General features: G+C 54.1%; 1 protein-coding gene across 1 annotated transcript in view; it reads left to right on the top strand.

Moving 5' to 3' along the window:
- Nucleotides 1–14,443: 14,443 nt before the first annotated feature.
- PITX1 (paired like homeodomain 1) overlaps nt 14,444–27,956 on the top strand; it is a 38,010-nt gene continuing 24,497 nt past the window's right edge. The window contains exon 1 of the mRNA XM_078613327.1: nt 14,444–14,579. Within this exon, the coding sequence (XP_078469453.1) occupies nt 14,525–14,579 (55 nt within the window). The 5' untranslated portion in view covers nt 14,444–14,524. The remainder of the gene's footprint in view (nt 14,580–27,956) is intronic.

The following is a 27,956-nucleotide window of genomic DNA, read 5'->3' as shown; positions in this document are numbered from 1 at the left end:
GATGATGGTGATGATGATGGTGATGATGGTGATGATGATGATGATGGTGATGATGGTGATGATGATGGTGATGATGATGAGACACTGAATATCGAACCCCGTCCGACTGGAACGCTCTTCCCTCCGATATTTAGGAAGTCACGTGGGGGGCCATGCACCTTTCAATAATCCACATTCAAATCGCATTACTCGAGACCCGCTTTTCGGTGTTCAGTTTATTGTCCTTCCGCTGCACCTCCGGTGAGCGCGGCTGGCTACGTACGGTGCGAAAGAAGTTCAACACACACACACAGACAACATTGGGCCCAGCAAAGCCTCTCTGCTGCTGGTGCTGCTGATGACACACTGCATGTCGAAACCCCGTCCAACGTGTTGTTTTGCTCGCCTTCAACCAACCGCTCGCTGCTGATGATGATGCAATGCCCTCCCAGAAGGCCGTGTGTTTTTTTTTTTCGCTGATGGGATGTGTTTAAAAAAAAAAAACTTTTGTTTTGCGGAGAGATACAAATGTGTGAAGGAAATTTCGACGTTAAATTTCGAGGCGTTTAACACCGTCCACAGCCTCGCGTCGTGATAGCCGCGTGTGCGCGATCCGTTTCGTTCGTTTCGTTCGTTTCGGTCGTTCACTGCGCCTCGGTGCGGCCGCTCAAACAGCCAGTGAGGAATCGATGCTCATCTCCCGTTGACAGCCCGTGCTGAGCCAGTGCAGTGGTGGAAATTCCACGTTCCTATGGCGATCGTGAGTTGGGGGAAGGCGGGGGAAGAAACCTTGCGACGCCGAGAGATGGAATCTAACTGGTCGGCTCGGTTAAAAAGCTGACAATGAAAACGTTACGTTGGTGATTGTTAGACGTTTCTATATGTGCAGCAAACCGGTTTTTGTCTTCTTCTTGATTCTTTCGGTAAAGTCACGTAGAAGGGAAATAATAAAATAATAATAAAACACAATAAAATACAATTCTCACGACGTTTTCGGCCGGTTTCGACAGGTCTGTCGGAAAGACAGCGTCCGACAGCCCTGTTCTTCACCTGAGGACGGCTGCTTGCGTTGTGGCCGAAACGTCGTGAGAATTGTATTTTATTGTTTTATTTTTATTATTTTATTATTTCCCTTCTACGTGACTTTACCGAAAGAATCAAGAAGATGAATCCCTGCAGTCACGAAAGCTTTAAATCGAAATTTAAACCGGTTTTTGTTGTTGTATTTTCCATACGGTTACCGGTAATGCCAACTATTTCAACTAGCCTACTCTGCATGTGTGCGCATGACTGCGCATATTGATGAGCGCACGTGTGTGTATGTATATGCATGTATGCGTGTGCGTGTGGGGAGCAAGTAGGTCGACTCAGCCTCAAATGTGCCGGGCGTGGTGTTGGCCATCCACCACCTCGTGTGTGCAATTCCGGCCTTCATCGGTGCTACTCGCTATCAGCACTTGCCCCTAAGGTCTGTTGAAGCTATACGGGGGATCTTTGCCCTTGGCTTGGAGAGTTGTCGTGTAGCTGCGCTCCCATAACAGTCGAGTTCGATTCCCGCTCACGGCCATCAACTCCAGCCACAATCATCTGAGCCGGTTGTGGGCCTCTCCGAGGTCGACTCAGCCTCGAATGAGTACCTGGTGCGGTGTTTAGTAAACATCGCCAGGGGCCGTCCATAAATGACGTCATGCCTGGGGGGGGGGGGGCGAGGTCAGACACTTGTGACGATGTGTGACGAGGGGGGGGGGGTTGAAATGTGACGTCACATCAAAATGCACAACTTTAAATAAATATAGAATTGTTATAACAACACTAATTGTTATAACAACAATCCTACAACATCAGAGTGCAGCGCCACATTAAATACGCACTACAATGACAATAGTTGAAAGCGATTTGAAGCATTTTTATTTTCAAAAGTTGAAATATTCTTCTGGGGGATTTGGGGGGGGTCTGACTTTTTGTGACGCCGTGTGACAAAAATTGTCCAAAATCGCGGTGACATCATTTATGGACGGCCCCCCATTTGAAGAGACACAAAGGCGGTCGGGTGTGGCGCTGCCCCCCCCCCCCTTCCCTCGTGATCCCGCGCCCGCCTTTCAAGGCCCTACTCGCTAACAGCACTTGCCCCAGCAATCTGGTTGAGGCTAACCGGGGGATCTTTGTCTTGTGTGTTTTTTTCTTCTTGTTGGGGTGTGTAACTATATATGTATGCGGTAGTCTGGCGGCGTGGGGTGAGGTGGGGGGGGTCTGGTATTAGGCAGGGATTACGTCGCGTCGATTGTATGGAAATGGGGGTCTCTGCTGTGCGCGCAGGAATCGAGGGGGGGCGTAGAGGGTCGCAGCTTAATGGGCTCACACGAGCCCTAGTCTGTCGGGGGAGATGCGGGGAGGAGGAGGTTGCTGGTTGGTGGGAGGAGAGAGGAGGGGAGGGGGAGTCAATATCTCGGTGGGAGCCGGAATGGTTCAGCATTGTCGATCCATCCTCGTGGTTGTTTTGTTTTTCGAAGACGCGGTGAGGGTTGTGTTTGTGTCTCCTACCAGGAGTCTACACACACGCACACGCGCACACACACACACGCAAGACAAAGATCCCCCGTATAGCCTTAACAGACTGTAGGGGCAAGTGCTGTTAGCGAGCACCTATGAAGGCCGGAACGGTACACGAGGGGGTGCGTGGCCAGCACCACGCCCGACCGCCTTTGTCTCCCCCAGTGGCGATGTTTACACTGCGCACCAGGTACTCATTTAAGGCTGAGTCGACCTAGGGGAGGCCCAGGACCGGTTCAGATAATCGTCACTGGTGTTAGCCGTGAGCGGGAATCGAACCCGGGTCGCCAGGTTCATAGCGCAGCGCGCCTAACCGCTACTCTACCGCACACACACACGCACACACACACACGCACACACACACACGCACACACGCACGCACACACGCACACACACACACGCACACACACACACGCACACACACACACGCACGCGCACACACACGCACACACACACACGCACACACGCACGCACACACGCACACACCACACACGCACACACACACGCACGCACACACGCACACACACACACGCACACACACACACGCACACACGCACCACACACACGCACACGACACACGCACACACGCCACACACACACACGCACACACACACACACGCACACACACACACGCACACGCACACACACACACGCACACACACACACACGCACACACGCACACACGCACACACGACACACACGCACACACACACACGCACGCGCACACACACGCACACACACACGCACACACACACGCACGCACCACACACGCACACACACGCTCATCTTTGAACCTCAGAACAGCGATACCGGCACGCTCGGGCCGTCCATAGTTGGGGGGGAGCGGGGCCCGGGGCGACCTCACCGTCTGCCTCCCCCAACCCCCATCAACGCCCTGAACTACACCGGAAGTATCACATCTGACAACGTAACACCTTAGCCCTCCCCCTACCACCCCCACGAGCGGGGCCCGGGGCGGTCTCCCCGATTCGCCGTACCCACGGGACGGCTCTGGCGGCAGCAGTGACCTCGGTCCGCGGTTGTTTATCCTCCTGCCGCACAGCTCGTGCATTCCGAACGCTGATCCCCGCCTTTGTATCAACCTTCCCCCTCCACCACTCCCTCCCTCTCTCCCTCCCTCTCTCCCGTCCCACTCTTTCTCCCTTACTCTCCCTCCCATTCTCCCCCTTCTCTCCCTCTTCTCCCACTCTCTCTCCCTCCCACTCTCCCGCCCCACTCTCCCTCCCACTCTCTCCCTCCCACTCTCTCTGCCCACTCTACCCCCCTCTCTCGCTCTCTGTCCCATCTCTTTTTTTTTACGATCAGTGGAAACAAGAAGATGCTCGGTGTAGTCGGCGCTTTGCTTCGTTCATCATTTCGTATTTTTTTACTTTGCTTTATGTAAACCCCCACCTCTCGCTCACTCTCTCGCTCACTCTTTCGCTCACTCTCTCTCCCCACTCTCCCCATTCTCTCGCTCTCTCCCTCCCCCACTCTCCCTCCCACTCTCCCCCCCCCTCACTCTCCCCCTTCTCTCGCTCTCTCCCTCCCCACTCTCCCTCCCACTCTCCCCCCCCCCCCCTCACTCTCCCCCTTCTCTCGCGCTCTCTCCCTCCCCACTCTCCCTCCCACTCTCCCCCCCCTCACTCCTCCCCCCTTCTCTCGCTCGCTCTCCCTCCCCAACTCTCCCTCCCACTCTCCCCCCCCTCACTCTCCCCCTTCTCTCGCTCTCTCCCTCCCCACTCTCCCTCCCACTCTCTCCCCCCTCACTCTCCCCCTTCTCTCGCTCTCTCTCCCTCCCCACTCTCCCTCCCACTCTCTCCCCCCCTCACTCTCCCCCGCTCTCACGTCTCTCTCCCTCCCACTCTCCCCCCCCTCACTCTCCCCCCTTCTCACTCTCTCTCCCTCCCACTCTCCCCCCCTCACTCTCTCCCTTCTCACTCTCTGCTCCCGCCCCACTCTCCCTCCCACTCTCACCCCCCCTCACTCTCCCCCTTCTCACTCTCCCTCCCTCCCACTCTCCCCCCCCTCACTCTCCCCCTTCTCACTCTCCCTCCCTCCCACTCTCCCCCCCCCCTCACTCTCCCCCTTCTCTCGCTCTCTCCCTCCCCACTCTCCCTCCCACTCTCCCCCCCTCACTCTCCCCCTTCTCACTCTCCCTCCCTCCCACCTCTCTCCCCCTCACTCTCCCCCTTCTCACTCTCCCTCCCTCCCACTCTCCCCCCCCCTCACTCTCCCCCCTTCTCACTCTCTCTCTCCCTCCCACTCTCCCCCCCTCACTCTCTCCCTTCTCACTCTCTCTCCCTCCCCACTCTCCCTCCCACTCTCACCCCCCTCACTCTCCCCCCTTCTCGCTCTCCCCTCCCTCCCACTCTCCCCCCCCTCACTCTCCCCCTTCTCACTCTCCCTCCCTCCCACTCTCCCTCCCCCCCCTCACTCTCCCCCTTCTCTCGCTCTCTCCCTCCCCACTCTCCCTCCCACTCTCCCCCCCTCACTCTCCCCCTTCTCACTCTCCCTCCCGCCCACTCTTCCCCCTCACTCTCCCCCTTCTCACTCTCTCCCTCCCTCCCACTCTCCCCCCCCCCCTCACTCTCCCCCTTCTCTCGCTCTCTCCCTCCCCACTCTCCCTCCCACTCTCCCCCCCTCACTCTCCCCCCTTCTCACTCTCTCTCCCTCCCACTCTCCCCCCCCTCACTCTCCCCCTTCTCACTCTCTCTCCCCCCCACTCTCCCCCCCCCCCCCTCACTCTCCCCCTTCTCTCGCTCTCTCCCTCCCCACTCTCCCTCCCACTCTCCCCCCCCCTCACTCTCCCCCTTCTCACTCTCTCTCCCTCCCACTCTCCCCCCTCACTCTCCCCCTTCTCACCTCTCTCTCCCCCCCCGCTCTCCCCCCCCCCTCACTCTCCCCCTTCTCTCGCTCTCTCCCTCCCCCCACTCTCCCTCCTACTCTCCCCCCCCCTCACTCTCCCCCTTCTCACTCTCTCTCCCTCCCACTCTCCCCCCCCCCCCTCACTCTCCCCCTTCTCACTCTCTCTCCCTCCCACTCTCCCCCCCCCTCACTCTCCCCCTTCTCACTCTCTCTCGCTCTCTGTCCCCTCTCAACCGCGAGGGCCACGTGATTCGCGCAAATGCCATCTGTGGCACGCGAATGCGAGTGGCGCACGAAGAGGTGACAGTCACACACGGCTGGTGGTGGTGGTGGTTGTTGTTGCTGCTGCTGTTTGATGTGAATTAGAATCGTGAGCAGCAACAACCCCGTATTTAACAACAACAGCAACAACTCACTCGCCCCAGTGGCGTGCAGCTCTAGAGGATGTCAATATCGATGGATGCTGCTGCTGCTGCTTGCTAGCCACAACGAGAGGGCTTCAGCAGAGAGAGAGAGCCAGGGTGTGTGGGCTGGAGTTCCGCCCATGCGCGGCTGACCCACGCCGTGCCGGCCTTCAAGGAGCAGTGGGCGATGGAGGAGGCCGTGTGCTCGGTGGCAGATGACGGGGAGCTCTGCATGCTGATATGAGCTACACGTCGGAGGCCGTCGGACTGCGAGAAGGGCTGCGTGCAGAACGAGAGAGAGCGAGAGAGTGAGCGAGGGGGGGGTTACATCAAGCAAAGTTATAAAAAAAAAGAGAGAGACATCATGTTGCTGTTCCTCGCCCTCCGTTGAAGGAGCGCGGACACACAATGTGGGTTTAATGTGCGGTCCATATCGCGTGGGTCGCACGACTGTGGCTCGTGCCTTTAATGCAGATCGATGTATCCCCATGCATCTATATGAGTCTCTGCGTATCGCCATGTGTCTCTATGGGTTTACTGCGCGGTCCGTAGTGTGGGTTGTATGGCCACAGTCGCACTCCTTCGTAGCCCATGTCTTTAATGTTCATCTCGAAGTGTCTCTTTGGGTCTCTCTGGATCCATGTGCGTCTCGATGTATCTCTACGCGTCTTCACGGGTTTACTCTGCGGTCCATCGTTTTGGCCGCATGGCTACAGCCCAAACCCATGATCCGTAACCCATAAACCGCTTTACCCGAACCTAAACCCCGAACAATATAACCTTAAACGCCTAAACCCATAACCTAACCATAACCATAAACCCCAAACCTAACCGAAACCTAAAACCCCTAACCCGTAAACAGGTGACCTCTATCACTGACCCTTGACCCGAGCCGTGACCCCCAATGACCCCCTCAAACACGCGTTGCGTGTGGAAAACGAACTCCGCGTTAATTGGCAATTGCAGCTCGCGCACGTGACCGTCCACGTGACCGTTTTTTTCCCAAGGCATGCCGGGAACGCACACATACTATTCAAATAATAATGATAATGATACCAAGTACAATACTTGCATTTCCATTGCAACCGCAACGTGACGACACGTTTCAGAGCGCAGTTGCTTTTAACCGAGGGCAGTGCTGGGGGGCATGCGTCAATGTACCAGGGAGGGGTACGTGATGTGTGAGTCATAAATGTGTGAGATTACACCACGCACACACGTGGAACACGTGGACACCAACGCACGCACGCTGAGATCTCAATCTTTAGCTTGAATCGGATCCATTAACGCATCCATGATGGTTTTTTGGTGTGTAAATGAAAGCTAATTTGCCGTGGGCTTTATCAATGTTAGTCTATGTAGATTAGAACAAATTGTGTTCATTTATATTCTTTGGGTCTTTCGGTAAAGTCACATAGATAGGTTCAATTTTTGTTGAACCCATCTACGTGACTTTACCGAAAGAACCAAAGAATATGAATTCCTGCAGTCACGAAAGCTTCAAGTCAAGATTTAAATTGTGTTCATCATTCGCAGCCTTCTGCCAAACCACTGCTGGATTACACCTCCTCCCCACCGTCCCCCCCCCCCCCACGACCGATACGGCCATACTTCACCACGCTTGTCATTTGCGGGACCTGCTGCACGCGTGCGGTATCACTCGCCACTGATATTAGCCGTCGCCGGGAATTGAACTCAGTTCGCCGGGGTTTTGTCGAACAGATGAGGCGTTTGATTGATTCATCGCGGATTGGCGAGAGCCGGCGGTGGTGGGGAGGCCTGCATCCAGCAGCGGATTGATCATGGCTAATGATGGTGATGACGGTGATGGTGATGATGATGGTGGTGATGGTGATGATGGTGATGGTGGTGATGGTGATGATGGTTATGGTGGTGATGATGGTGATGGTAATGATGGTGATGGTGATGGTAATTATGGTGATGGTAATGATGGTGATGGTACTGATGGTGATGGTGATGATGGTGATGATGATGGTGATGATGATGATGGCGGTGATGATGGTGATGATGATCATGATGATGATTATGATGATGATCATGGTGATGATGGTGATGATGGTGATGGTGATGATGGTGATGATGGCGGTGATGATGGTGATGATGATCATGATGATGATGGTGATGATGATCATGATGATGATTGTGATGATGATGATCATGGCTATCATGGTGATGATTGTGATGATGATGATCATGATGATGATTGTGATGATGATGATCATGATGATGATTGTGATGATGGTGATCATGGCTATCATGGTGGTGATGGTCAGACTCTCATCACGTGCCGCTCGTGAAGACGCCATTCCCGAAAAGTGTGCGCCACCTCTCGGCGAGGTGGTGACGCCGGCGGTGGAACGCCGCGTGAGTGGGGGGGGGCACGGTGTAGAGGGGGGGGGCACAGTGGGGGGGGGCACGGTGTAGGGGGACACGGTGTAGGGGGGGGGCACGGTGTGTGGGGGGGGGGTTGCAAGCAGACCGGATGTCACACGGACCGCGTTACACGCGCATCGTCAGCCACGCGGATCCCCCCCCCCTTGTGCACGTGTGCACGTTGCACTTCTTTCGCACCGTACGTAGCCAACCATGCTAATCGGAGGTGCGTGGGCAGGGACAACAACAATAACAACAAACTAAACACACACGACGCAGGGGTGGCGAGTTCACTAGCCGACATCGAGGTCATCCGGCTGAGCGAGGTCGCCACTGACTGTCCACGTGACAGGTTTCGTGCCACGCAACATCGCGCGGTTCGCGAGCGAGAGAGAAAAAACCCCGAGCGCGTCTTTTAATCGGTGAACGCCCCCGGGGATAAACAAAGCGAACTGCTCTTTTGTTTCTTCCCATTGTTGTTGTTGTTGTCGATGCTGCTGCTGCTGCTGCTACTAAAGATGATGATGTCCTTACCCCCTGATTGTCGCCTACGAGTGAGGTGGAGGAGACTTTTGACTTTTAAACAACTTTTATTGCCGCCAGCAGCAATTGCACTGGAGGCGATTTCAATATGAAACACAGTCACCAGCAAACAAATGAAAATAAACGCTACAAATCGACGCGCTGTGGCGCTAAAAGCACCGCGCACAATACAATAGAAAAATCACGTGGTTGTGGTGGTCATCGCGCACGCCACGGTGACGAGCGAGCGCTTCAGAAGGTGAACACGAGGGTGCCGTCCACGCTGGTGCAGAGAGGGGCCTGTCCGGCTCCCCAGCGTTCGAAGAAGACGTGCTGCACATCACCGACACGTGTGTGGTACATGGCGTGCTCCAGCCGGAGCCGCGCCTTAAGCAGGCCTCTGAACACTGGAAGCAGCACAGAGCAGCCGTCGAGAGAGAGAGGAGAGAGAAGAGAGAGAGGAGGGGAGGGAGTGGGGCACGAGAGTTTGCGCGATTGGACGCGCGCGCTAAGACCGCGGGATTGCGACAGATCCACTCCTGCGGCCGCTAATCGCTTAGAATCGTAACGCCCTCCGCTCGATACCTCCCATATATAGAACAGAAGAGATACGTAGAGCCAGTGCCGGATTAGGCGAGTGCGGGGCCTGTAGCATATGTTATAAAGGAGCCCTAAATACATTTTTAAAAACATTAAAACACGCATTTTTTTACTTGCATGCTAAATTAATTGTGTTTTTTCATTTGCTATACAGCCAGGTGATACGACAAATCGCTAACCGTAAACACCCAGTCGTTCGTAAAAGTTGCAGGCGGTATAGTACTATAGTAATAGAGCAAGTGCAGAATCACTGAACCGGAATTGATCGCTTGAAAGCATTTAGCGCGGGGTCCTTTAAACTGCGGGAGTGCCGTAGCTGCAGCAAGTGTAGTAGCTACTTATGTAGTAGCTATTTGTGTAGTAGCTACATGTGTAGTAGCTACATGTGATATAGCTACATGTGATGCAGCTACTTGTGCTACAAGGACAACCCGGGCACTTACGCAGAGCGCGTGTCCGTCTCCGTCACACGTGCGTCTTTGCACGTGGAACGACAATCAGTCGCGATGTTGCACGTCCCATCGGCGCGCGCACGGCCGGTTCATGAGCGCATCGTTTCAACTGCGTCGTCTTCCTCGTCTTCGTCGTCGTCGTTGTTGTTGTTGTTGTTTCAACATAAGAAACAACAACAAAAACTCGGGACCGGTTTCGACTTTCGTCGTCACATCAGCAACGTCGGCAGCAGGCAGTGGCCAGGCTTCTGCTTGAACTAATGCCGGCGGAACGGCAGGCTGTTCGGTGTGGATCGACGTTCGAGGGGAGAGGCCTTGATACACGTCGCGAGATGACGAATCACGACACCGAATTCGCACGGAGCGAGTTCGTGAATTGAGGAATGAGTGAAGAATCTACGCTGGGGGAACTGCCGAGCTCGCGCTGTGGGTGATTCCTCGTCGGACGCGAGATGATAAACAGTGGCGTTGTACAAGCCAGGCACACTGCTGCCGATGGGACAATGAAGTGTGAAGTTTTATTGCGTTGAGATGCGTATAAAGATATATATATACACATAAATCTAAACGGTAAAGTCACGTAGAAGGGAAATAATAAAATAAAATAAATAAAACATTATAAAATATTTCTCACGACGTTTCGGCCACAACGCAAGCAGCCGTCCTCAGGTTAAGTACAGGTCTGTCGGAAAGACAGCGGATGAGTGCGACAGCGTCTTTCCGACAGACCTGTTCTTCACCTGAGGACGGCTGCTTGCGTTGTGGCCGCAACGTCGTGAGAATTATTTTATTATGTTTATTTTTATTATTTTATTATTTCCCTTCTACGTAACTTTACCGAAAGCTTTACATCGAAATAAATCTAAACGTTTATGTTTTTTTTTATTGGAAGTACGTAAAGGAGGCGACTTGCGGTTTTAGTTTTGTTTGGGGGTCGTGTGCACGTTGGCGCGCGCTGCGCTACGAACCCGGCGACGCGAGTTCGATTCCCGTTCGCGGCGAATATCTGAACCGGTGTTGGGCCTCCCCAAGGTCGACTCAGCCTAGAATGAGTAGCCGGTGCGGTGTGTAGCAAACATCAGCACTGGGGGAGACACGGGGTGGTGCTAGCCACGCACTTCCTCGTGTGCCTGGTCGGCCTTCATAGGCGCTCGCAAACAGCACTTGCCCCAACATTCTGTTCAGGCTATAAGGAGGAGCTTTGTCTTGTTTCTATGTGTGTGTGTGTGTATGTTGGCACAGTGGGGAGCACAGGTGGTGCATCTGTCAGTCGTCCCAGTCAGTTAATCCCTAACACCTGGGTCTGTCTGATGACCTCCTGCCAGCAGCGAGCCTTCGACACGTCACGTGGCCTCAACGTGCACCGAGCCTGGCACAAGTGCTATGGTGACGTCACCGCCGCTGAGTGGCAACTGTTTGCCCTTGCAATGTGTCGCGGTGTGTGTCAGTGTGCGCTTCTCCTCTGTATGTGAGTCTCACTGCCCGTCCGTGTGTGCATCTCTCTGAATACGTGTGCCTATCTACGTGTGTGTGGGGGCGGGGGGAGCGGTGGCGCAGTGGTTAGCGCACTTGCGCTACGAACTTCGGCCACACCAGTTCGATTCCCGCTCACGAAGCGTGAGAGCGGCGAATGTTTGAACCGGTTCCTGGGGCTATGCGAGGTCGACTGCATCTCGCGAACAGCACTCAGCCCAACAGCTGTGGTGGATTTTGACTTAAAAACTTTAGTGACTGCGGGAATTCATATTCTATGGTCCTTTCGGTAAAGTCACGTAGATGGAAAAAATAATAATAACAATAAAATAATGAAAATAAAGTGAATAAATAATAATAATAATAAAATATCACGTAGTCTCGACCGCTTGTGATCGAAACGTCGTGCTATTTTTATTTCAGTTTTTGGTTAAATTTATTTTCATTTTCATTATTTTATTATTATTTTTTCTATCTATGTCACTTTACCGAAATAACCATGGAATAGTTGCGGTGAAGGCTATACACATGGGATCTTTATATGTACGTTGAACTTTCTTTGCACCGTACGTGAGCCAACCGGGGGTGCGTGGGAAGGACACCAAACTAAACACAAGACAACACAAACTCGTGTGTTGTCCGTCCACATTGTATTTGCGTGTACATCTTGCCGTGCGTGTGTCTCGTATGAGTGTATACAGTATAAGTCTGTGTCTCTGTGTGTGTGTGTCTCTGTGTGAGTGTGTATCTGTGTGTTTGTCTGTGTGTGAGTGAGTCTGTGTTTCTGTGTGTGAGTGAGTCTGTGTGTGTTTCTGTGTGTGTGAGTCTGTGTGTTTGTCTGTGTGAGTGAGTCTGTGTGTGTCTCTTTGTGTGAGTGAGTCTGTGTGTGTGTGTGTGTGAGTCTGTGTGTGTGTCTGTGAGCGTGTGAGTCTGTGTGTGTGTCTGTGAGTGAGTCTGTGTGTGTCTCTGTGTGTGTGTCTCTGTGTGAGTGTGATTCTGTGTGTTTGTCTGTGTGTAAGTGAGTCTGTGTGTGTGTTTCTGTGCGTGTGAGTCTGTGTGTGTGTCTATGTGCGAGTGAGTCTGTGTGTGTGTCTGTGTGCGAGTGAGTCTGTGTGTGTCTCGGTGATTGAGTCTGTGTGTGCGTCTGTGAGCGTGTGAGTCTGTGTGTGTGTCTCTGTGTGCGTGTGAGTCTGCTGTTATATTTTTCTTTGGATACGCGTTGGCTCGGAGCCATAAACGCCGTGTTTGTGTAACCGGGTGTAAATGTTTGTGTACGTTACACACGCTGGGTAATGATTTATGCGATCTCACTTTCTCTGTTGGACAACCTCACAGCACTTGGCCCAACAGTCTACGTAGCCGACATGGGGAGGGAGGGGATATTTGTCTGTGCGCGTCTGGGTGGATGTGAATCTGTGTGTACGCGTGGCGGGGCGAGAGCGGTGGTGCAGCGGTTAGCGCGGCGGCGCTGCGAATTCTGAGTTCGATCCTCGCTCACGGCCAACATCAGCGAGTGACGTCTGAAGCGGGCCTGTGCCTCCTCTAGGTAGACTCAGCCTGCTTGCTTTGAACCGACACTGCCGGACTTATGTGCCCTCCCAGAAGGCTGATGGTTTGTGTTTAAAAAAAAAACACTTAATTTGCGTGTATGTGGAGGCAGCGATGTGCTTATTTATTTAGTCAGAGGACCTCATTAGCCTTCGCTTGGCACGAGGAGGGGGGGGGGGGTTCGACTGCTCAGGGCGGTGACGTCACTATAGGGGGGAGGCGGGGCGGGTGGAGGGAGTGGCGAGTGTGGGCTACTGGGGCGGAGCTTATCGCCAGGTGTAGCCCCTCCCCCCTCGTCTCCTCCCCCCCCCCCCGCGTCTCCCCACCCCCCCTCGTCTCCCCCCCCCCCCCTCGTCTCCCGCTCCCTCGTCTCCCCCCCCTCGTCTCCTCTCCCCCCCTCGTCTCCCCCCCGGTCTCTCCCCTCCCCCGTGACCCCTCCCCCGTGACCCCGCCCTCTCTGTGCCCTTATTTGGTGAAGGGGGCGGAGACTCTGCGAATCGGAGCCGTGACGTCACTTTCTACAAGGGGGGGGTGTTCGGTGGGGAGGGGGTGACATCGCCCCCCCCACCAAGCCCCGCCAAACTGTCACGTTGGCGGAACGTTCTGCCCAGGACGTTGTGGGGAGGGGGGGTGGGCAGGGGCAGCGGGGGAGGGGCTCGCATTCTGGGTAGGCGGGGACCAGGTTCCGAGCTCCCGCCCCCTGCTGAACGATCACACCGAGGGTGGGCGTGTCTCGTGTGGTTGTGGGCGTGTCTCGCGGGGTTGTGGGCGTGGCTCGCGTGGTCGTGGGCATGTCTCGCGGGGTTGTGGGCGTGTCTCGCGGGGTTGTGGGCGTGGCTCGCGTGGTCGTGGGCGTGTCTCGCGGGGTTGTGGGCGTGTCTCGCGGGGTTGTGGGCGTGTCTCGTGGGGTTGTGAGCGTGGCTCGTGTGGTTGTGGGCGTGGCTCGCGTGGTTGTGGGCGTAGCTCGCGTGGTTGTGGGCGTGGCTCGAGGCGTCGTGGGCGTGTCTCGATGCGTCGTGGGCGTGTCTCGATGCGTCGTGGGCGTGTCTCGATGCGTCGTGGGCGTGTCTCGACACCGTGGTGGGCGTGTCTCCACACCGTGGTGGGCGTGTCTCGATGCCCCGCCCACCCCCCCACGCCTGATCGGGTTTTCCGCGGGGGTTTAAAACTGACCGCCGATTTGTCGCGACAGCGCAGCCCCAGTCGCGACCCCCGCTGCCCGACTGCGGCCCGCGCCGCCGCCGCCGCCGTCGCCTCGATCCGCCTCGATCCGCCCTCATCTCCTCTAATTCACGCGGCGCAAATCCCCGGGATTTCATCCACGGAGCTGGGATCTCAGAGGTCTTTAGTGCCGAGGTGTCTGCCTACTACCCCCCATCACCCCCCCTTCTTCCCTGCTCCCACCCCTCTACCTTACCCCCCCCCCCCCCCCCCCCATTATCCGGGCCCCCCCCCCCCTACCGCCCCCCAACCAGCACCTTCCCCCGTGGTGCCCCCCAGCAATCAGAGGTGACGACGCCGCAGCAGATGGAACCTCGGCCGGGCGTGAGGCTTTAACCTTCCGAGGGGAGCCCGAGTCGTGGGTACCCCCCCCCCCCTATCTTCTACCTCCCATCAAACCCCTCCCCTCCCCCCTACCCCCCTCCCCCCCTCGCGAGGCCACCTTGTGCAGCGATTTGGAGGCGATTAGAGGCGATTAGAGGCGCCGACGCCGCCGCGGCGGCGAGGAGGAGGATGATGGACGCGGGGCCCCCCCCCGCTCTGAGAGGCGGCACCGCGGACGAGCACGGTACGAGCCCTTCGCGGGCAGCAGCGGGAGGGTGCGGGCAGTGGCAGGGAGCCCAAGGGCAGCAGCAGTAGCATGGGGGCAGTGGCAAGATCCTATGGGCAGCAGTAGCATGGGGGCAGTGTCAGGGATCCCAAGGGCAGCAGTAGCATGGGGGCAGTGTCAGGGATCCCAAGGGCAGCAGTAGCATGGGGGCAGTGTCAGGGATCCCAAGGGCAGCAGTAGCATGGGGGGCAGTGGCAAGATTCTACGGGCAGCAGTAGCATGGGGGCAGTGTCAGGGAATCCTTCGGGCAGCAGCAGTAGAATAGGGGGCAGTGTCATGGAATCCTACGGGCAGCAGTAGCATGGGGGCAGTGTCAGGGATCCCAAGGGCAGCAGTAGCATGGGGGCAGTGGCAAGACTTTACGGGCAGTAGCAGTAGAATAGGGGCAGTAGCAGGATCCTAAGGGCAGCAGCAGTAGCATGGGGGCAGTAGCAGGATTCTACGGGCAGCTGTAGCATGGGGGAAGTGGCAGGATCCTAAGGGCAGCAGTAGCATGGGGGCAGTGGCAAGATTCTACGGGAAGCAGTAGCAGCGTGCGGGCAGCAGGGTGTACGGGGCACGCACACACACGAGCGCACACGCACCCTGCAAACACATTAACTCTCATTCATACACACAAAGATACACACATACATATACTACACACACACACATATATATTCTTCAAACACATGTAAACCACACACACTCTACACACATACACAACACACATATATATCCTAGAAATATATAAACTACACACTCTACACACTACACGCATATATATACTTCACGCATGCTACACACGTACATATACTACACGCATACAAACTACACACTACGTACACGTACTACACACACGGACATGCTACACACTATATTCACACACACGCGTTCACACACGTTTTCACACACACACACCTTTTCACACACTCACACACGTTCACACACACACACTCACACACGTTCACACACACTCTCACACACGTTTACACACACACACTCACACACGTTTTCACACACACTCACACACACTCTCACACACGTTTACACACACACACTCACACACGTTTTCACACACACTCACACACGTTCACACACACTCATACACGTTCACACACACACTCACACACGTTCACACACACACATACATGTTCACACACACACGTTTTCACACACACTCATACACGTTCACACACACATTCACACACGTTCACACACACACTCACACACGTTCACACACACACGTTTTCACACACACTCACACACGTTCACACACACCCGTACACGTTCACACACACACTCATACACATTCACACTCATACACGTTCACACACAAACACACACGGACCTAAGTTCCACATCGAGCAGTTCGCCATCATCGATTCGTAAAGTGAGCCTGACTGCTGATGAGACATCGCAATGTCGAAACCGGTCCAGAGTTGTTCGCTTGCGCTGAATTGACGCGCTCCTTACAAGGCGGTGCGGCTGATGAGATGTGTAAAAACAAATGTCACGTGTTGTTTTCGTGATGCGGAGATACAGAGATGTATGGAGGGGAGACGTTGCTCGTCTATTACGTTATTCGTGGTGCAATAGTGCATCGTAACATCTAGCACACGTATACAAAGACAAAGATCCCCCGTATAGGCTTTGAGAGACTGTTGGGGCAAGTGCCGTTATTAAGCTAACACTTATCAATGCCGGCAACGGCACACGAGGGGTGGGTGGGCTAGCACCCCACACCCGGCCGCCTTTGTCTCCCTCGTGGTTCCGATAGTGGCCACTGCTATTGGTGGCCGCGAGCGGGAATCGAACTCGGGTCACCGGGTTCGTAGCGCAGCGCTAAACACTTACACCACCACCACCACCGCTCCCCACTCACCGTCGCACTCACGAACTTCAAACAAGCACGATCTGGCGACCGATGTAACGTTTCCGTAATTAATTTTTGTGTCAAATCGCAGCGAGTACGCAATGCCAATTTGTGTTGGACACCCTCCGCCAACCGGACACGCACACAACACATCACGCGCACACACGCACACAACACATCACGCGCACAACACACCACGCGCACACACAACACATCACGCGCACACACGCACGCAACACATCACGCACACAACACACCACGCGCACACACAACACACCACGCGCACACACGCACGCAACACATCACGCACACAACACACCACGCGCACACACAACACACCACGCGCACACACGCACACAACACATCACGCACACAACACATCACGCGCACACACAACACATCACGCGCACACACGCACGCAACACATCACGCGCACACACAACACACCACGCGCACACACGCACACAACACATCACGCACACAACACATCACGCGCACACACAACACATCACGCGCACACACGCACGCAACACATCACGCACACAACACATCACGCGCACACACAACACATCACGCGCACACACGCACACAACACATCACGCGCACACACGCACGCAACACATCACGCGCACACACAACACATCACGCGCACACACGCACGCAACACATCACGCGCACACACAACACATCACGCGCACACACGCACACAACACATCACGCGCACACACAACACATCACGCGCACACACAACACATCACGCGCACACACGCACGCAACACATCACGCGCACACACAACACATCACGCGCACACACGCACGCAACACATCACGCGCACACACAACACATCACGCGCACACACGCACACAACACACCACGCGCACACACAACACATCACGCGCACACACAACACATCACGCGCACACACAACACACCACGCGCACACACGCACACACAACACATCACGCGCACACACGCACACACAACACACCACGCGCACACACAACACACCACGCGCACACACGCACACACAACACACCACGCGCACACACAACACATCACGCGCACACACGCACACACAACACACCACGCGCACACACAACACACCACGCGCACACACAACACATCACGCGCACACACGCACGCAACACATCACGCGCACACACGCACGCAACACATCACGCGCACACACGCACGCAACACATCACGCGCACACACAACACATCACGCGCACACACGCACGCAACACATCACGCGCACACACAACACATCACGCGCACACACGCACACAACACACCACGCGCACACACAACACATCACGCGCACACACAACACATCACGCGCACACACAACACACCACGCGCACACACGCACACACAACACATCACGCGCACACACAACACACCACGCGCACACACGCACACACAACACACCACGCGCACACACAACACATCACGCGCACACACGCACACACAACACACCACGCGCACACACAACACACCACGCGCACACACAACACATCACGCGCACACAACACACCACGCGCACACGCGCACACACAACACATCACGCGCACAACACACCACGCGCACACACAACACACCACGCGCACACACGCACACACAACACATCACGCGCACACACGCACACAACACATCACGCGCACACACAACACATCACGCGCACACGCACACACAACACACCACGCGCACACACAACACACCACGCGCACACACGCACACACAACACATCACGCGCACACACGCACACAACACACCACGCGCACACACAACACATCACGCGCACACACAACACACCACGCGCACACACAACACATCACGCGCACACACAACACATCACGCGCACACACGCACGCAACACATCACGCGCACACACGCACGCAACACATCACGCGCACACACGCACGCAACACATCACGCGCACACACAACACATCACGCGCACACGCGCACACACGTGCGCGCGAAGCGACGCCCGTCACACGCACCCACGCCGCAGCAGCAGCGTCTCTGGCACGCAGAGTGTGCAAAGTACACGAGTGTGTACACACAGATAGGGCGTAATCACGCACCAGTACAAACAGAGACAGAGACGCACACTCACGCAGGCTGATAGAAGAAAAAAATAATCACCGCGCGCGTTTACGCACACATTCACACAACTCGAAGGCGCAGATCCCCCCCACCCCGACCCCCCCGTAGAGCCGCAATAGACTGTCGGGGCAAGTGCTGTTAGCGAGTAGCAGCACCTATGAAGGCCGCCACGACACACGAGGGGGTGGGTGGCCGGCACCACGCACAGCCCCCTTTGTCTCGCCAGCGCTGATGTTTTACTCGCCACACCAGCTACTCGTTTGAGGCTGAGTCGACCTAGCGAAGACCCAGGACCGGTTCAGATAATCGTCAATAGTTTTGGTGGCCGTGGGCGGGAATCGAACTCGGGTGGCCGGGTTCGTAGCGCCGCGCGTTAACAGAGATTAACGCGCACGCGTATACACATGCACGCGTATGCGCACGGATACAATATTCACCCGCCCGCTCGCTCATTCACGTACACACTCACTCATTCACTCACACAATCACCCACTAACGCACTCGCACTTTCGTTTAAACATACGCCCGTCCGCACACTCGCGCGCCCAGGAACTTTTTCGCTCTCAAACTTCCCACTCACTCCTGCGCGCCCAGGCATACATACATACATTCACACGCGCTCACGAAATTCACTCACACCCGCCCTCGGTCGCACGAACAAAAAAAAAACTCGCCTCTATTGTGCAGCATCCGTCGCGTGCGCTTACCCAAATATTCACCAAACCACTCACCCATTCGCACACTATTACAATTAATTGATCATACGCTCACCCGATTTCACATACACATGCTCATACGCTTAATCACACATGCATGTACCCCTCTCACCCGCCAACTCACTCGTACGATTACCCACTCACACACCCGCTCACCCATAAACTCACCCACCCATTCACCAATACCCACTGGCCCATGTAAATGTCCACTCGCACACGCAAATAGCCACTCGTGCAAATACCCACTCACCACCCATCCACTCACCCACACACTCGTACAGACATGCATTCACTCACTCACCACCCATCCACTCACTCACCACCCATCCACTCACTCACCACCCATCCACTCACCCACACACTCGTACAGACATCCATTCACTCACTCACCACCCATCCATCCACTCACCACCCATCCACTCACCCACACACTCGTACAGACATCCATCCACTCACTCACCACCCATCCACTCACTCACCACCCATCCACTCACCCACACACTCGTACAGACATCCATTCACTCACTCACCACCCATCCATCCACTCACCACCCATCCACTCACCCACACACTCGTACAGACATCCATCCACTCACTCACCACCCATCCACTCACTCACCACCCATCCACTCACCCACACACTCGTACAGACATGCATTCACTCACTCACCACCCATCCACTCACTCACCACCCATCCACTCACCCACACACTCGTACAGACATGCATTCACTCACTCACCACCCATCCACTCACTCACCACCCATCCACTCACCCACACACTCGTACAGACATCCATCCACTCACTCACCACCCATCCATCCACTCACCACCCATCCACTCACCCACACACTCGTACAGACATCCATCCATCCACTCACTCACCACCCATCCACTCACTCACCACCCATCCACTCACCCACACACTCGTACAGACATGCATTCACTCACTCACCACCCATCCACTCACTCACCACCCATCCACTCACCCACACACTCGTACAGACATCCATTCACTCACTCACCACCCATCCACTCACTCACCACCCATCCACTCACCCACACACTCGTACAGACATCCATCCACTCACTCACCACCCATCCACTCACTCACCACCCATCCACTCACCCACACACCCGTACAGACATCCATCCACTCACTCACCACCCATCCACTCACTCACCACCCATCCACTCACCCACACACTCGTACAGACATCCATCCACTCACTCACCACCCATCCACTCACTCACTACCCATCCACTCACCCACACACCCGTACAGACATCCATTCACTCACTCACCACCCATCCACTCACTCACCACCCATCCACTCACTCACCACCCATCCACTCACTCACCACCCATCCACTCACCCACACACTCGTACAGACATCCATCCACTCACTCACCACCCATCCACTCACTCACCACCCATCCACTCACTCACCACCCATCCACTCACCCACACACTCGTACAGACATCCATCCACTCACTCACCACCCATCCACTCACTCACCACCCATCCACTCACCCACACACTCGTACAGACATCCATCCACTCACTCACCACCCATCCACTCACTCACCACCCATCCACTCACTCACCACCCATCCACTCACCCACACACTCGTACAGACATCCATCCACTCACTCACCACCCATCCACTCACTCACCACCCATCCACTCACCCACACACTCGTACAGACATCCATCCACTCACTCACCACCCATCCACTCACTCACCACCCATCCACTCACCCACACACTCGTACAGACATCCATCCACTCACTCACCACCCATCCACTCACTCACCACCCATCCACTCACCCACACACTCGTACAGACATCCATCCACTCACCACCCATCCACTCACTCACCACCCATCCACTCACCCACACACTCGTACAGACATCCATCCACTCACCACCCATCCACTCACTCACCACCCATCCACTCACCCACACACTCGTACAGACATGCATTCACTCACTCACCACCCATCCACTCACTCACCACCCATCCACTCACCCACACACTCGTACAGACATGCATTCACTCACTCACCACCCATCCACTCACTCACCACCCATCCACTCACTCACCACCCATCCACTCACTCACCACCCATCCACTCACCCACACACTCGTACAGACATCCATTCACTCACTCACCACCCATCCACTCACTCACCACCCATCCACTCACTCACCACCCATCCACTCACCCACACACTCGTACAGACATCCATCCACTCACCCACCCACTCGTACAAATACTCACCCACTGACTCATACAAATACCCACTCACTCACCCACGCACTCGGCCACCTACCCACACATACTCATGCTCGCCCTCCGACTCGTACACAGACCCACGCACTCACTCACCGCGCGAATCTCACAGTCAAACAATCCGAGTCGAGATTCCTCGTTCCTCACCGCCGCGTCAGCTCATCAGGATGGGCGCGGGTGAGGTGGGCGAGTGGGTGGTGAGGATGGGTGAGTGTGGGCGGGGGACAAAGAGGATGCTAGTTAGAGTTGGCTCATCCATTGTCTTCCAAAGTAAAAATCGATGGCACGCTGGGGGGGGGGGGGGGGGGCTCTCCGCTCGGTGTCTCTCGACACGCGTGGCTGCGAGACATCTGCTCGGGTTTACCAGCCTCGTGGTCTTCCACGCCAATATCATCCAGCAGTGGAGGCGGCCATAGCGGCATACGGGAACCTGCGACTCAGATTCGTCGCCGCAGTTGAAATAATGGATCAAGTTTCTCAAGATGCTGCCCCCACGCCCCCACTCCACCACCAGTGTTTCAAATGTAACATACAGCAGCGTGTGTTGGTACGAACGAGACTTTATATCAATGGGATTCACCGCGATTGAGTCGATCGGAAGGACCCATCAGCAGCCGCCTCCACCAACACGTCCCGTCAACGTGGAAGAGTAGACCAAGAGCGCCACTGCGGAGATCGCTCTCGTGACCGGTGCGTGGAACTGCCCCTTTCCGAGGCGGCAGTGGCGGGTGGGGGAGCGGGCACTTGCAGGGCCGCGCCTCTACCAAGACGCGGCGCGTGCCGATAGCGAGGCGTAATGATTGTACATCGCCACATCAGCAAACCTATTTACTCACAGATACGGGCCGAGGTCATTTAAATATCGTAAACCTAATGACGCTTCGTAGTTAAGATTTACCATCGTTATTATTGTTGTTGTAGTCTGTAAATTACCAATCACGCGGCGATGAACGGTGACGATGCTGAGTTGGCGATGGTGGGGAGCGGTGGTGGTGCGGTTAGCGCGCTGCTGGCCTCCGAACCCGGCGAACCGAGTTGCGAATCTGAACCGATTCCTGGGCCTCCTCCCCTAGGTCGACTCAGCCTCAAGTCAGTGTCTGGTGCGATGGGTAGTAAAACATCGCCGCTGGGGGAGACAAAGGCGGCGGGGCGTGGTGCTGGCCACCCACCCCCTCGTGTGCCGTGCCACGTCCTTAGACGCTCGCTAACAGCACTTGCCCCAACAGTCTGTTGAGGCTACACGGGGGATCTTTGTCTTTGCACGGGCACAGCAGCAACAACACTGGGTGTGACCTTAACGAAGCATTTGTCAGTGGCGACGTGCTGTGTGATGAAGGGTTGTTGTCCGAAACGTCGTCGGTTAGTTTTTACTCTGAAGGCCACGCAGTGTTGTTTTTGTGTTGAGTTGTTGTTGTTATTGTACAACCCTCCATTGACCAGCGTGGTGAAGTATGGCCTCTGTCAATCAACTACTGGTGGATTGACAAAGGCCTTCATGTTCGTTACGATTATAATAATAACAACGTATTCTCCAGATTATAAAACACACTGCCAACTTTGTATTTGCAATACAGTGGGTTACAATATATATATCTTACTATATATATGTGTGCGTGTGTACATCTATCACTTTGTATCTTTGTTAATATTCGTTCAAACGCAATGTTGCTTATGTCGACGAAACATTTTAATTCGGGAGTTCAAGCAGAGCCCGACTGTGCCGCTGATGAGACATCGAAGATCGAAACCCGTCCAGGGTTTTGTTTGTCTTGAGCCGATGCCGCTGATGGGATGTGTACAAAAAAATTAACCCGTAAAAACAAAGTTTTTCACTCTAAATCCTTTATATGCGTGGCGGCTAGAGTCATCTTGTCGTCTGGCTTGAGATGGCTGCCACCTATGGGTCAGATGATTGTCTGCCAGCATTAAGCAATTGGTAATTAAATATTTTAAAAACATTCCCTAAACAGTGTAAAATTTAGGAATTTTTTTCACGAAAATTAATTGTCACGCACAACGAGTCTGTGTGGGAAATGTCAGCTCGATTGGATCACGGGAAGTGTGTTAAAAAACGACCGAAAGATTTGCACGGTCGTAAGCAAGCAAGCATGCAAGCACGCAAGCAAGCAAGCGAACTTAATATAAAGGATTTAAAAATACGCGTCGTATTATGTTGTAAAGCGGAGAGACTGATACGTTTTAAGGAGATGTAATATGCTTATTTATATACCAATATATTAATAATATATATGATACATTAATAAATAAGACAACTCAATGCGCTGAATCGGCGAGTAATGTTTATAGTTAATTATCTGTTTTTATTTGTGAAGATCTAACGTTTCAGGAAATGATCCTTCTTCAGAGCACGAGAGACATTTCCAGCAATATATAAATTTTTGAATGTGCATACATAACTATACTCTACTCTTTATATCACTCCAGTTTTTGTATGAATCTTAATTATGTAGAAGATGAATATATACCATTTTTTTGACTCATTTTTTTGTGTTACCGATGTCTCTGTTGTGTATCGTTGGCGGTGTGTGTGTGTATGTGTGTGTATTATGTGTGTGTGTATTATGTGTGTGTTTATATTATGTGTGTGTATTATGTGTGTGTGTGTGTGTTATGTGTATGTGTGTATTATGTGTGTGTGTGTATTATGTGTATATTATTTATGTGTGTATATTATTTATGTGTGTGTATTATGTGTGTATTATGTGTTTGTGTGTATTATGTGTGTGTGTATTGTGTGTGTGTGTATTATGTGCGTATTATGTGTGTGTGTGTTATGTGTGTGTATTATGTGTGTGTGTTATGTGTGTATTGTGTATATCATCGGTCGTGTAGCGGTCAGCGCGCTGCGCTACGAACCCGGCAGCCCGAGTTCGATTCCCGCTCACGGCCACCAACACCCCAGTGACGATTATCTGAACCGGTCCTGGGCCTCCCCTAGGTCGACTCAGCCTCACATGAGTACCTGGTGCGTTGTGTAAACATCGCCACTGGGGAGACAAAGGCGGCCCGGCGTGGTGCTGGCCACCCACCCCCTCGTGTACCGTGCCGGCCTTCGTAGGTTGCTACTCGCTAACAGCACTTGCCCCTACCGTCTGGTAAGGCTATACGGGTGATCTTTGCGTATGACCAGAATTTATATAATCGACGACACAAGTTCTTATTAATTTGGGGGGAGGGGGGGATTGCGTCTTACTTTGCGCAACGTGCAATAATCCGCAGAATTGTAGCCATCATCATCATCATCACAATCATCATCATCATCACAATCATCATCATCACAATCATCATCATCACAATCATCATCATCACAATCATCATCATCACAATCATCACAATCATCATCATTATCACAATCATCATTATCACCATCATTTGTCCCCGTCATCATCAACAAAGGAAATCGTTTCCGCCGATGGAAACAAAAGGCCGCGTCTCGGCGCGACCGTGCGACGGGCAACGGCATTCGAGTCGCGTCGAGTCGTCGTGAGCGAAGTGACAATGAGTCGGACTTTTATTTGTGTTGCAAGGGGCTCAGAAAACGTCGAACTGCCCGCAACAAACGGCACCGCGAACGTCGCAATAGACGCGCGCGCGCGTGCGCGTCTATCGCGACAACCACGCGCTCACCGATTCACTCACTCACGCGCTCGCCAACGAAGCAACCCGCTCACCCACTCACTCACCCACTCACCCACCCACTCACCCACTCACCCACCCACTCACTCACTCACCCATCCACTCACCCACCCACTCACTCACCCACTCACTCACCCACCCATGCACTCACTCACCCACCCACTCACCCACGCACTCACCCACTCACCCACCCACTCACCCACTCACCCACCCATTCATCCACTCACTCACCCACTCACTCACCCACCCACTCACCCATCCACTCATTCACCCACTCATTCACACACTCACTCTCCCACTCACTCACCCACCCACTCACCCACCCACCCACTCACCTACTCACTCACCCACGCACCCACTCACCCACGCACTCACCAACCCACTTTAAAAACCAAGACCCCGTGTAGCCTTAACAGGCTGTTGGGCAAAGTGCTGTTCGCGAGCACCTTAGTCACCCACCAACACACTCACCCACCTACTCACCAAATTCACTCACCCACTCATTCGCCCACACACTCACCACGCTGCAGGTCTCTCTCATCTCTCGCAAATGTAGCGATGCGAGGTGTAGCGATGTGAGATGTTGAAGTGCAGACAAAGACAAAGATCCCCCGTATCGCCTGAACAGACTGTAGGGGCAAGTGCTGTTAGCGAGCACCTATGAAGGCCGGCACTGCACACGCGGAGATGGGTGGCCAGCACCACGCCCGACCGCCTTTGTCTCCCAACGGGCGATGTTTACTACACATCGCACCAGGTACTCATTTGAGGCTGAGTCGACCTTGGGGAGGCCCAGGACCAGTTCAGATAATCGCCACTGGTGTTGGTGGCCGTGAGCGGGATCGAACTCGGTTCATCGGGTTCGTAGCGCTGCGTGCTAACCGCTGCGCCACCGCTCCCCATGTATATACATACACCCACGTGTACACACGCATATATATTACACGTGCACACACGTGTACACACATGTGCACGTACAGTCACGTGCACGATAAAACTAGTGCTGTCGTTAATGCTCGTTAATATATCGTACATTTGTACATCTACATATATATATAAATATATTCGCTACAATACGTGAATGATAATTGGTGTATGTGTGTGTGTGTGTATAAATAGATTGAATCAACCTAAAATTAGTATCTGGTGCGGCGTGTAAACATCGCCTCTGGGGAGACAAAGGCGGCCGGGCGTGGTGCTGGCCACCCACCCCACCCCCTCGCGTGCCGTGCCGGCCTTCGTAGGATGCTAATCGCTAACAGCGCTTGCCCCAACAGTCTTCTAAACGCTATACGGGGGATCTTTGTCTTTGTACGTACAAATTGAACGCGTGTGAATTATGTGTTGTATTATAATAAACACGCCTGAGTTCAATGTGCACGTGTGTTTACCCTGTAGACTGTATTATTTGTGTGCGTATATGTGTTCACATGCATGTGTGCATGTTGATATGCCCATATTCGTATGTGTGTGCATATGTGCAATGCGTGTGTGTGTAAATACATGTTCTTGCGTATTGAATGTGTGTGTGTATATTGTGCATAATAGAAACGTACATGTGTATATTTCGACAGCGGTACTGTAGTGGTTAATCCGGGTTGCAATTCCCGCTTGCTCTGAGACTCTCTTAGGTCAACTCAGCCTTAAATAAGAACCTGGTGGGGTGATTAAACGTCAGTACTCGGGAAGACAAAGGCGGCCGGGCGTGGTGCTGGCCACCCCACCCCCCTCGCGTGCCGTGTCGGCCTTCATCGGTGCTGCTGCTGCTCATGGCACTTGCCCCAACAGCCTGCGGAGGCTACACGGGGGATCTTTTTATTTGCGTGCGCGGTTGAGACTTTTGATGTATGTAGGCGTAAGTTAATCACACTTCGACTTAATGTGTTGTTTAATTACTGTGCGTTCAAACGCACGTGCATCATCATCTGCATCATCACCATAATCAGTTTTATTTAAAACCAGCTTAGATTGCGTTGATGTTAAACGCTCCTTTTGTATGGGATAAGTATTTTTTTTTACGAATTACAGCAGATACCCACTAAATACATACAACGCGTGAAACCGCACACACGCACCACAAAGATAGAGATCCCCCGCGTAGCCTCAACAGACTGTTGGGGCAAGTGCCGTTAGCGAGCGAGCAGCACCTATGAAGGCACACGAAGGGGGTGGGTGGCCAACACCACGCCCGGCCGCCTTTGTCTCTCCGGTGCTGATGTTGATTACTCATTCAAGGCTGAATCGACCGTGCGGAGTGGCCGGACCCATTTCAATCTTCCAACTCGGGTCGTTGGGTTCCGTCGCGAAATGCTGCGCTAACCACTGCGCCACCGCTCCTCAAACACGCACGAGATCTAGGCCACAGTCATCGTCAACATAACCACAAATCCGCATTCTATCCACTGCTGGATGAAGGCCTTCCCAAGCCGTCGCCGCCGATTCTCACGATCGTGGCGATGTCGCGATCCAGCCAGCAGCAGCCGCACGCAAGGAGCTGATTTCAGCGCTCCGTCTCCCTCCTCATCCTCGAACGCGTTCCATTCCTTCGGCTGCCACTCCATTATAATTCTTGACCATCGCCTCGATGCAGTATAATAGTTCACGGCCCCTTTGCCACTCCACTGCTGGATGAGTTTTCATCGTGTGTGATAAAGGCGCCTGTTGTGTATAATTGTGCATCTGTCGCGTGAGTTTG

Source organism: Lampetra planeri, chromosome 41, assembly GCF_965212315.1.
Source record: "Lampetra planeri chromosome 41, kcLamPlan1.2.h2, whole genome shotgun sequence".
In the NCBI taxonomy this organism is placed as follows: Eukaryota; Metazoa; Chordata; class Hyperoartia; order Petromyzontiformes; family Petromyzontidae; genus Lampetra; species Lampetra planeri.
This window is presented reverse-complemented; position numbering and strand designations above follow the sequence as displayed.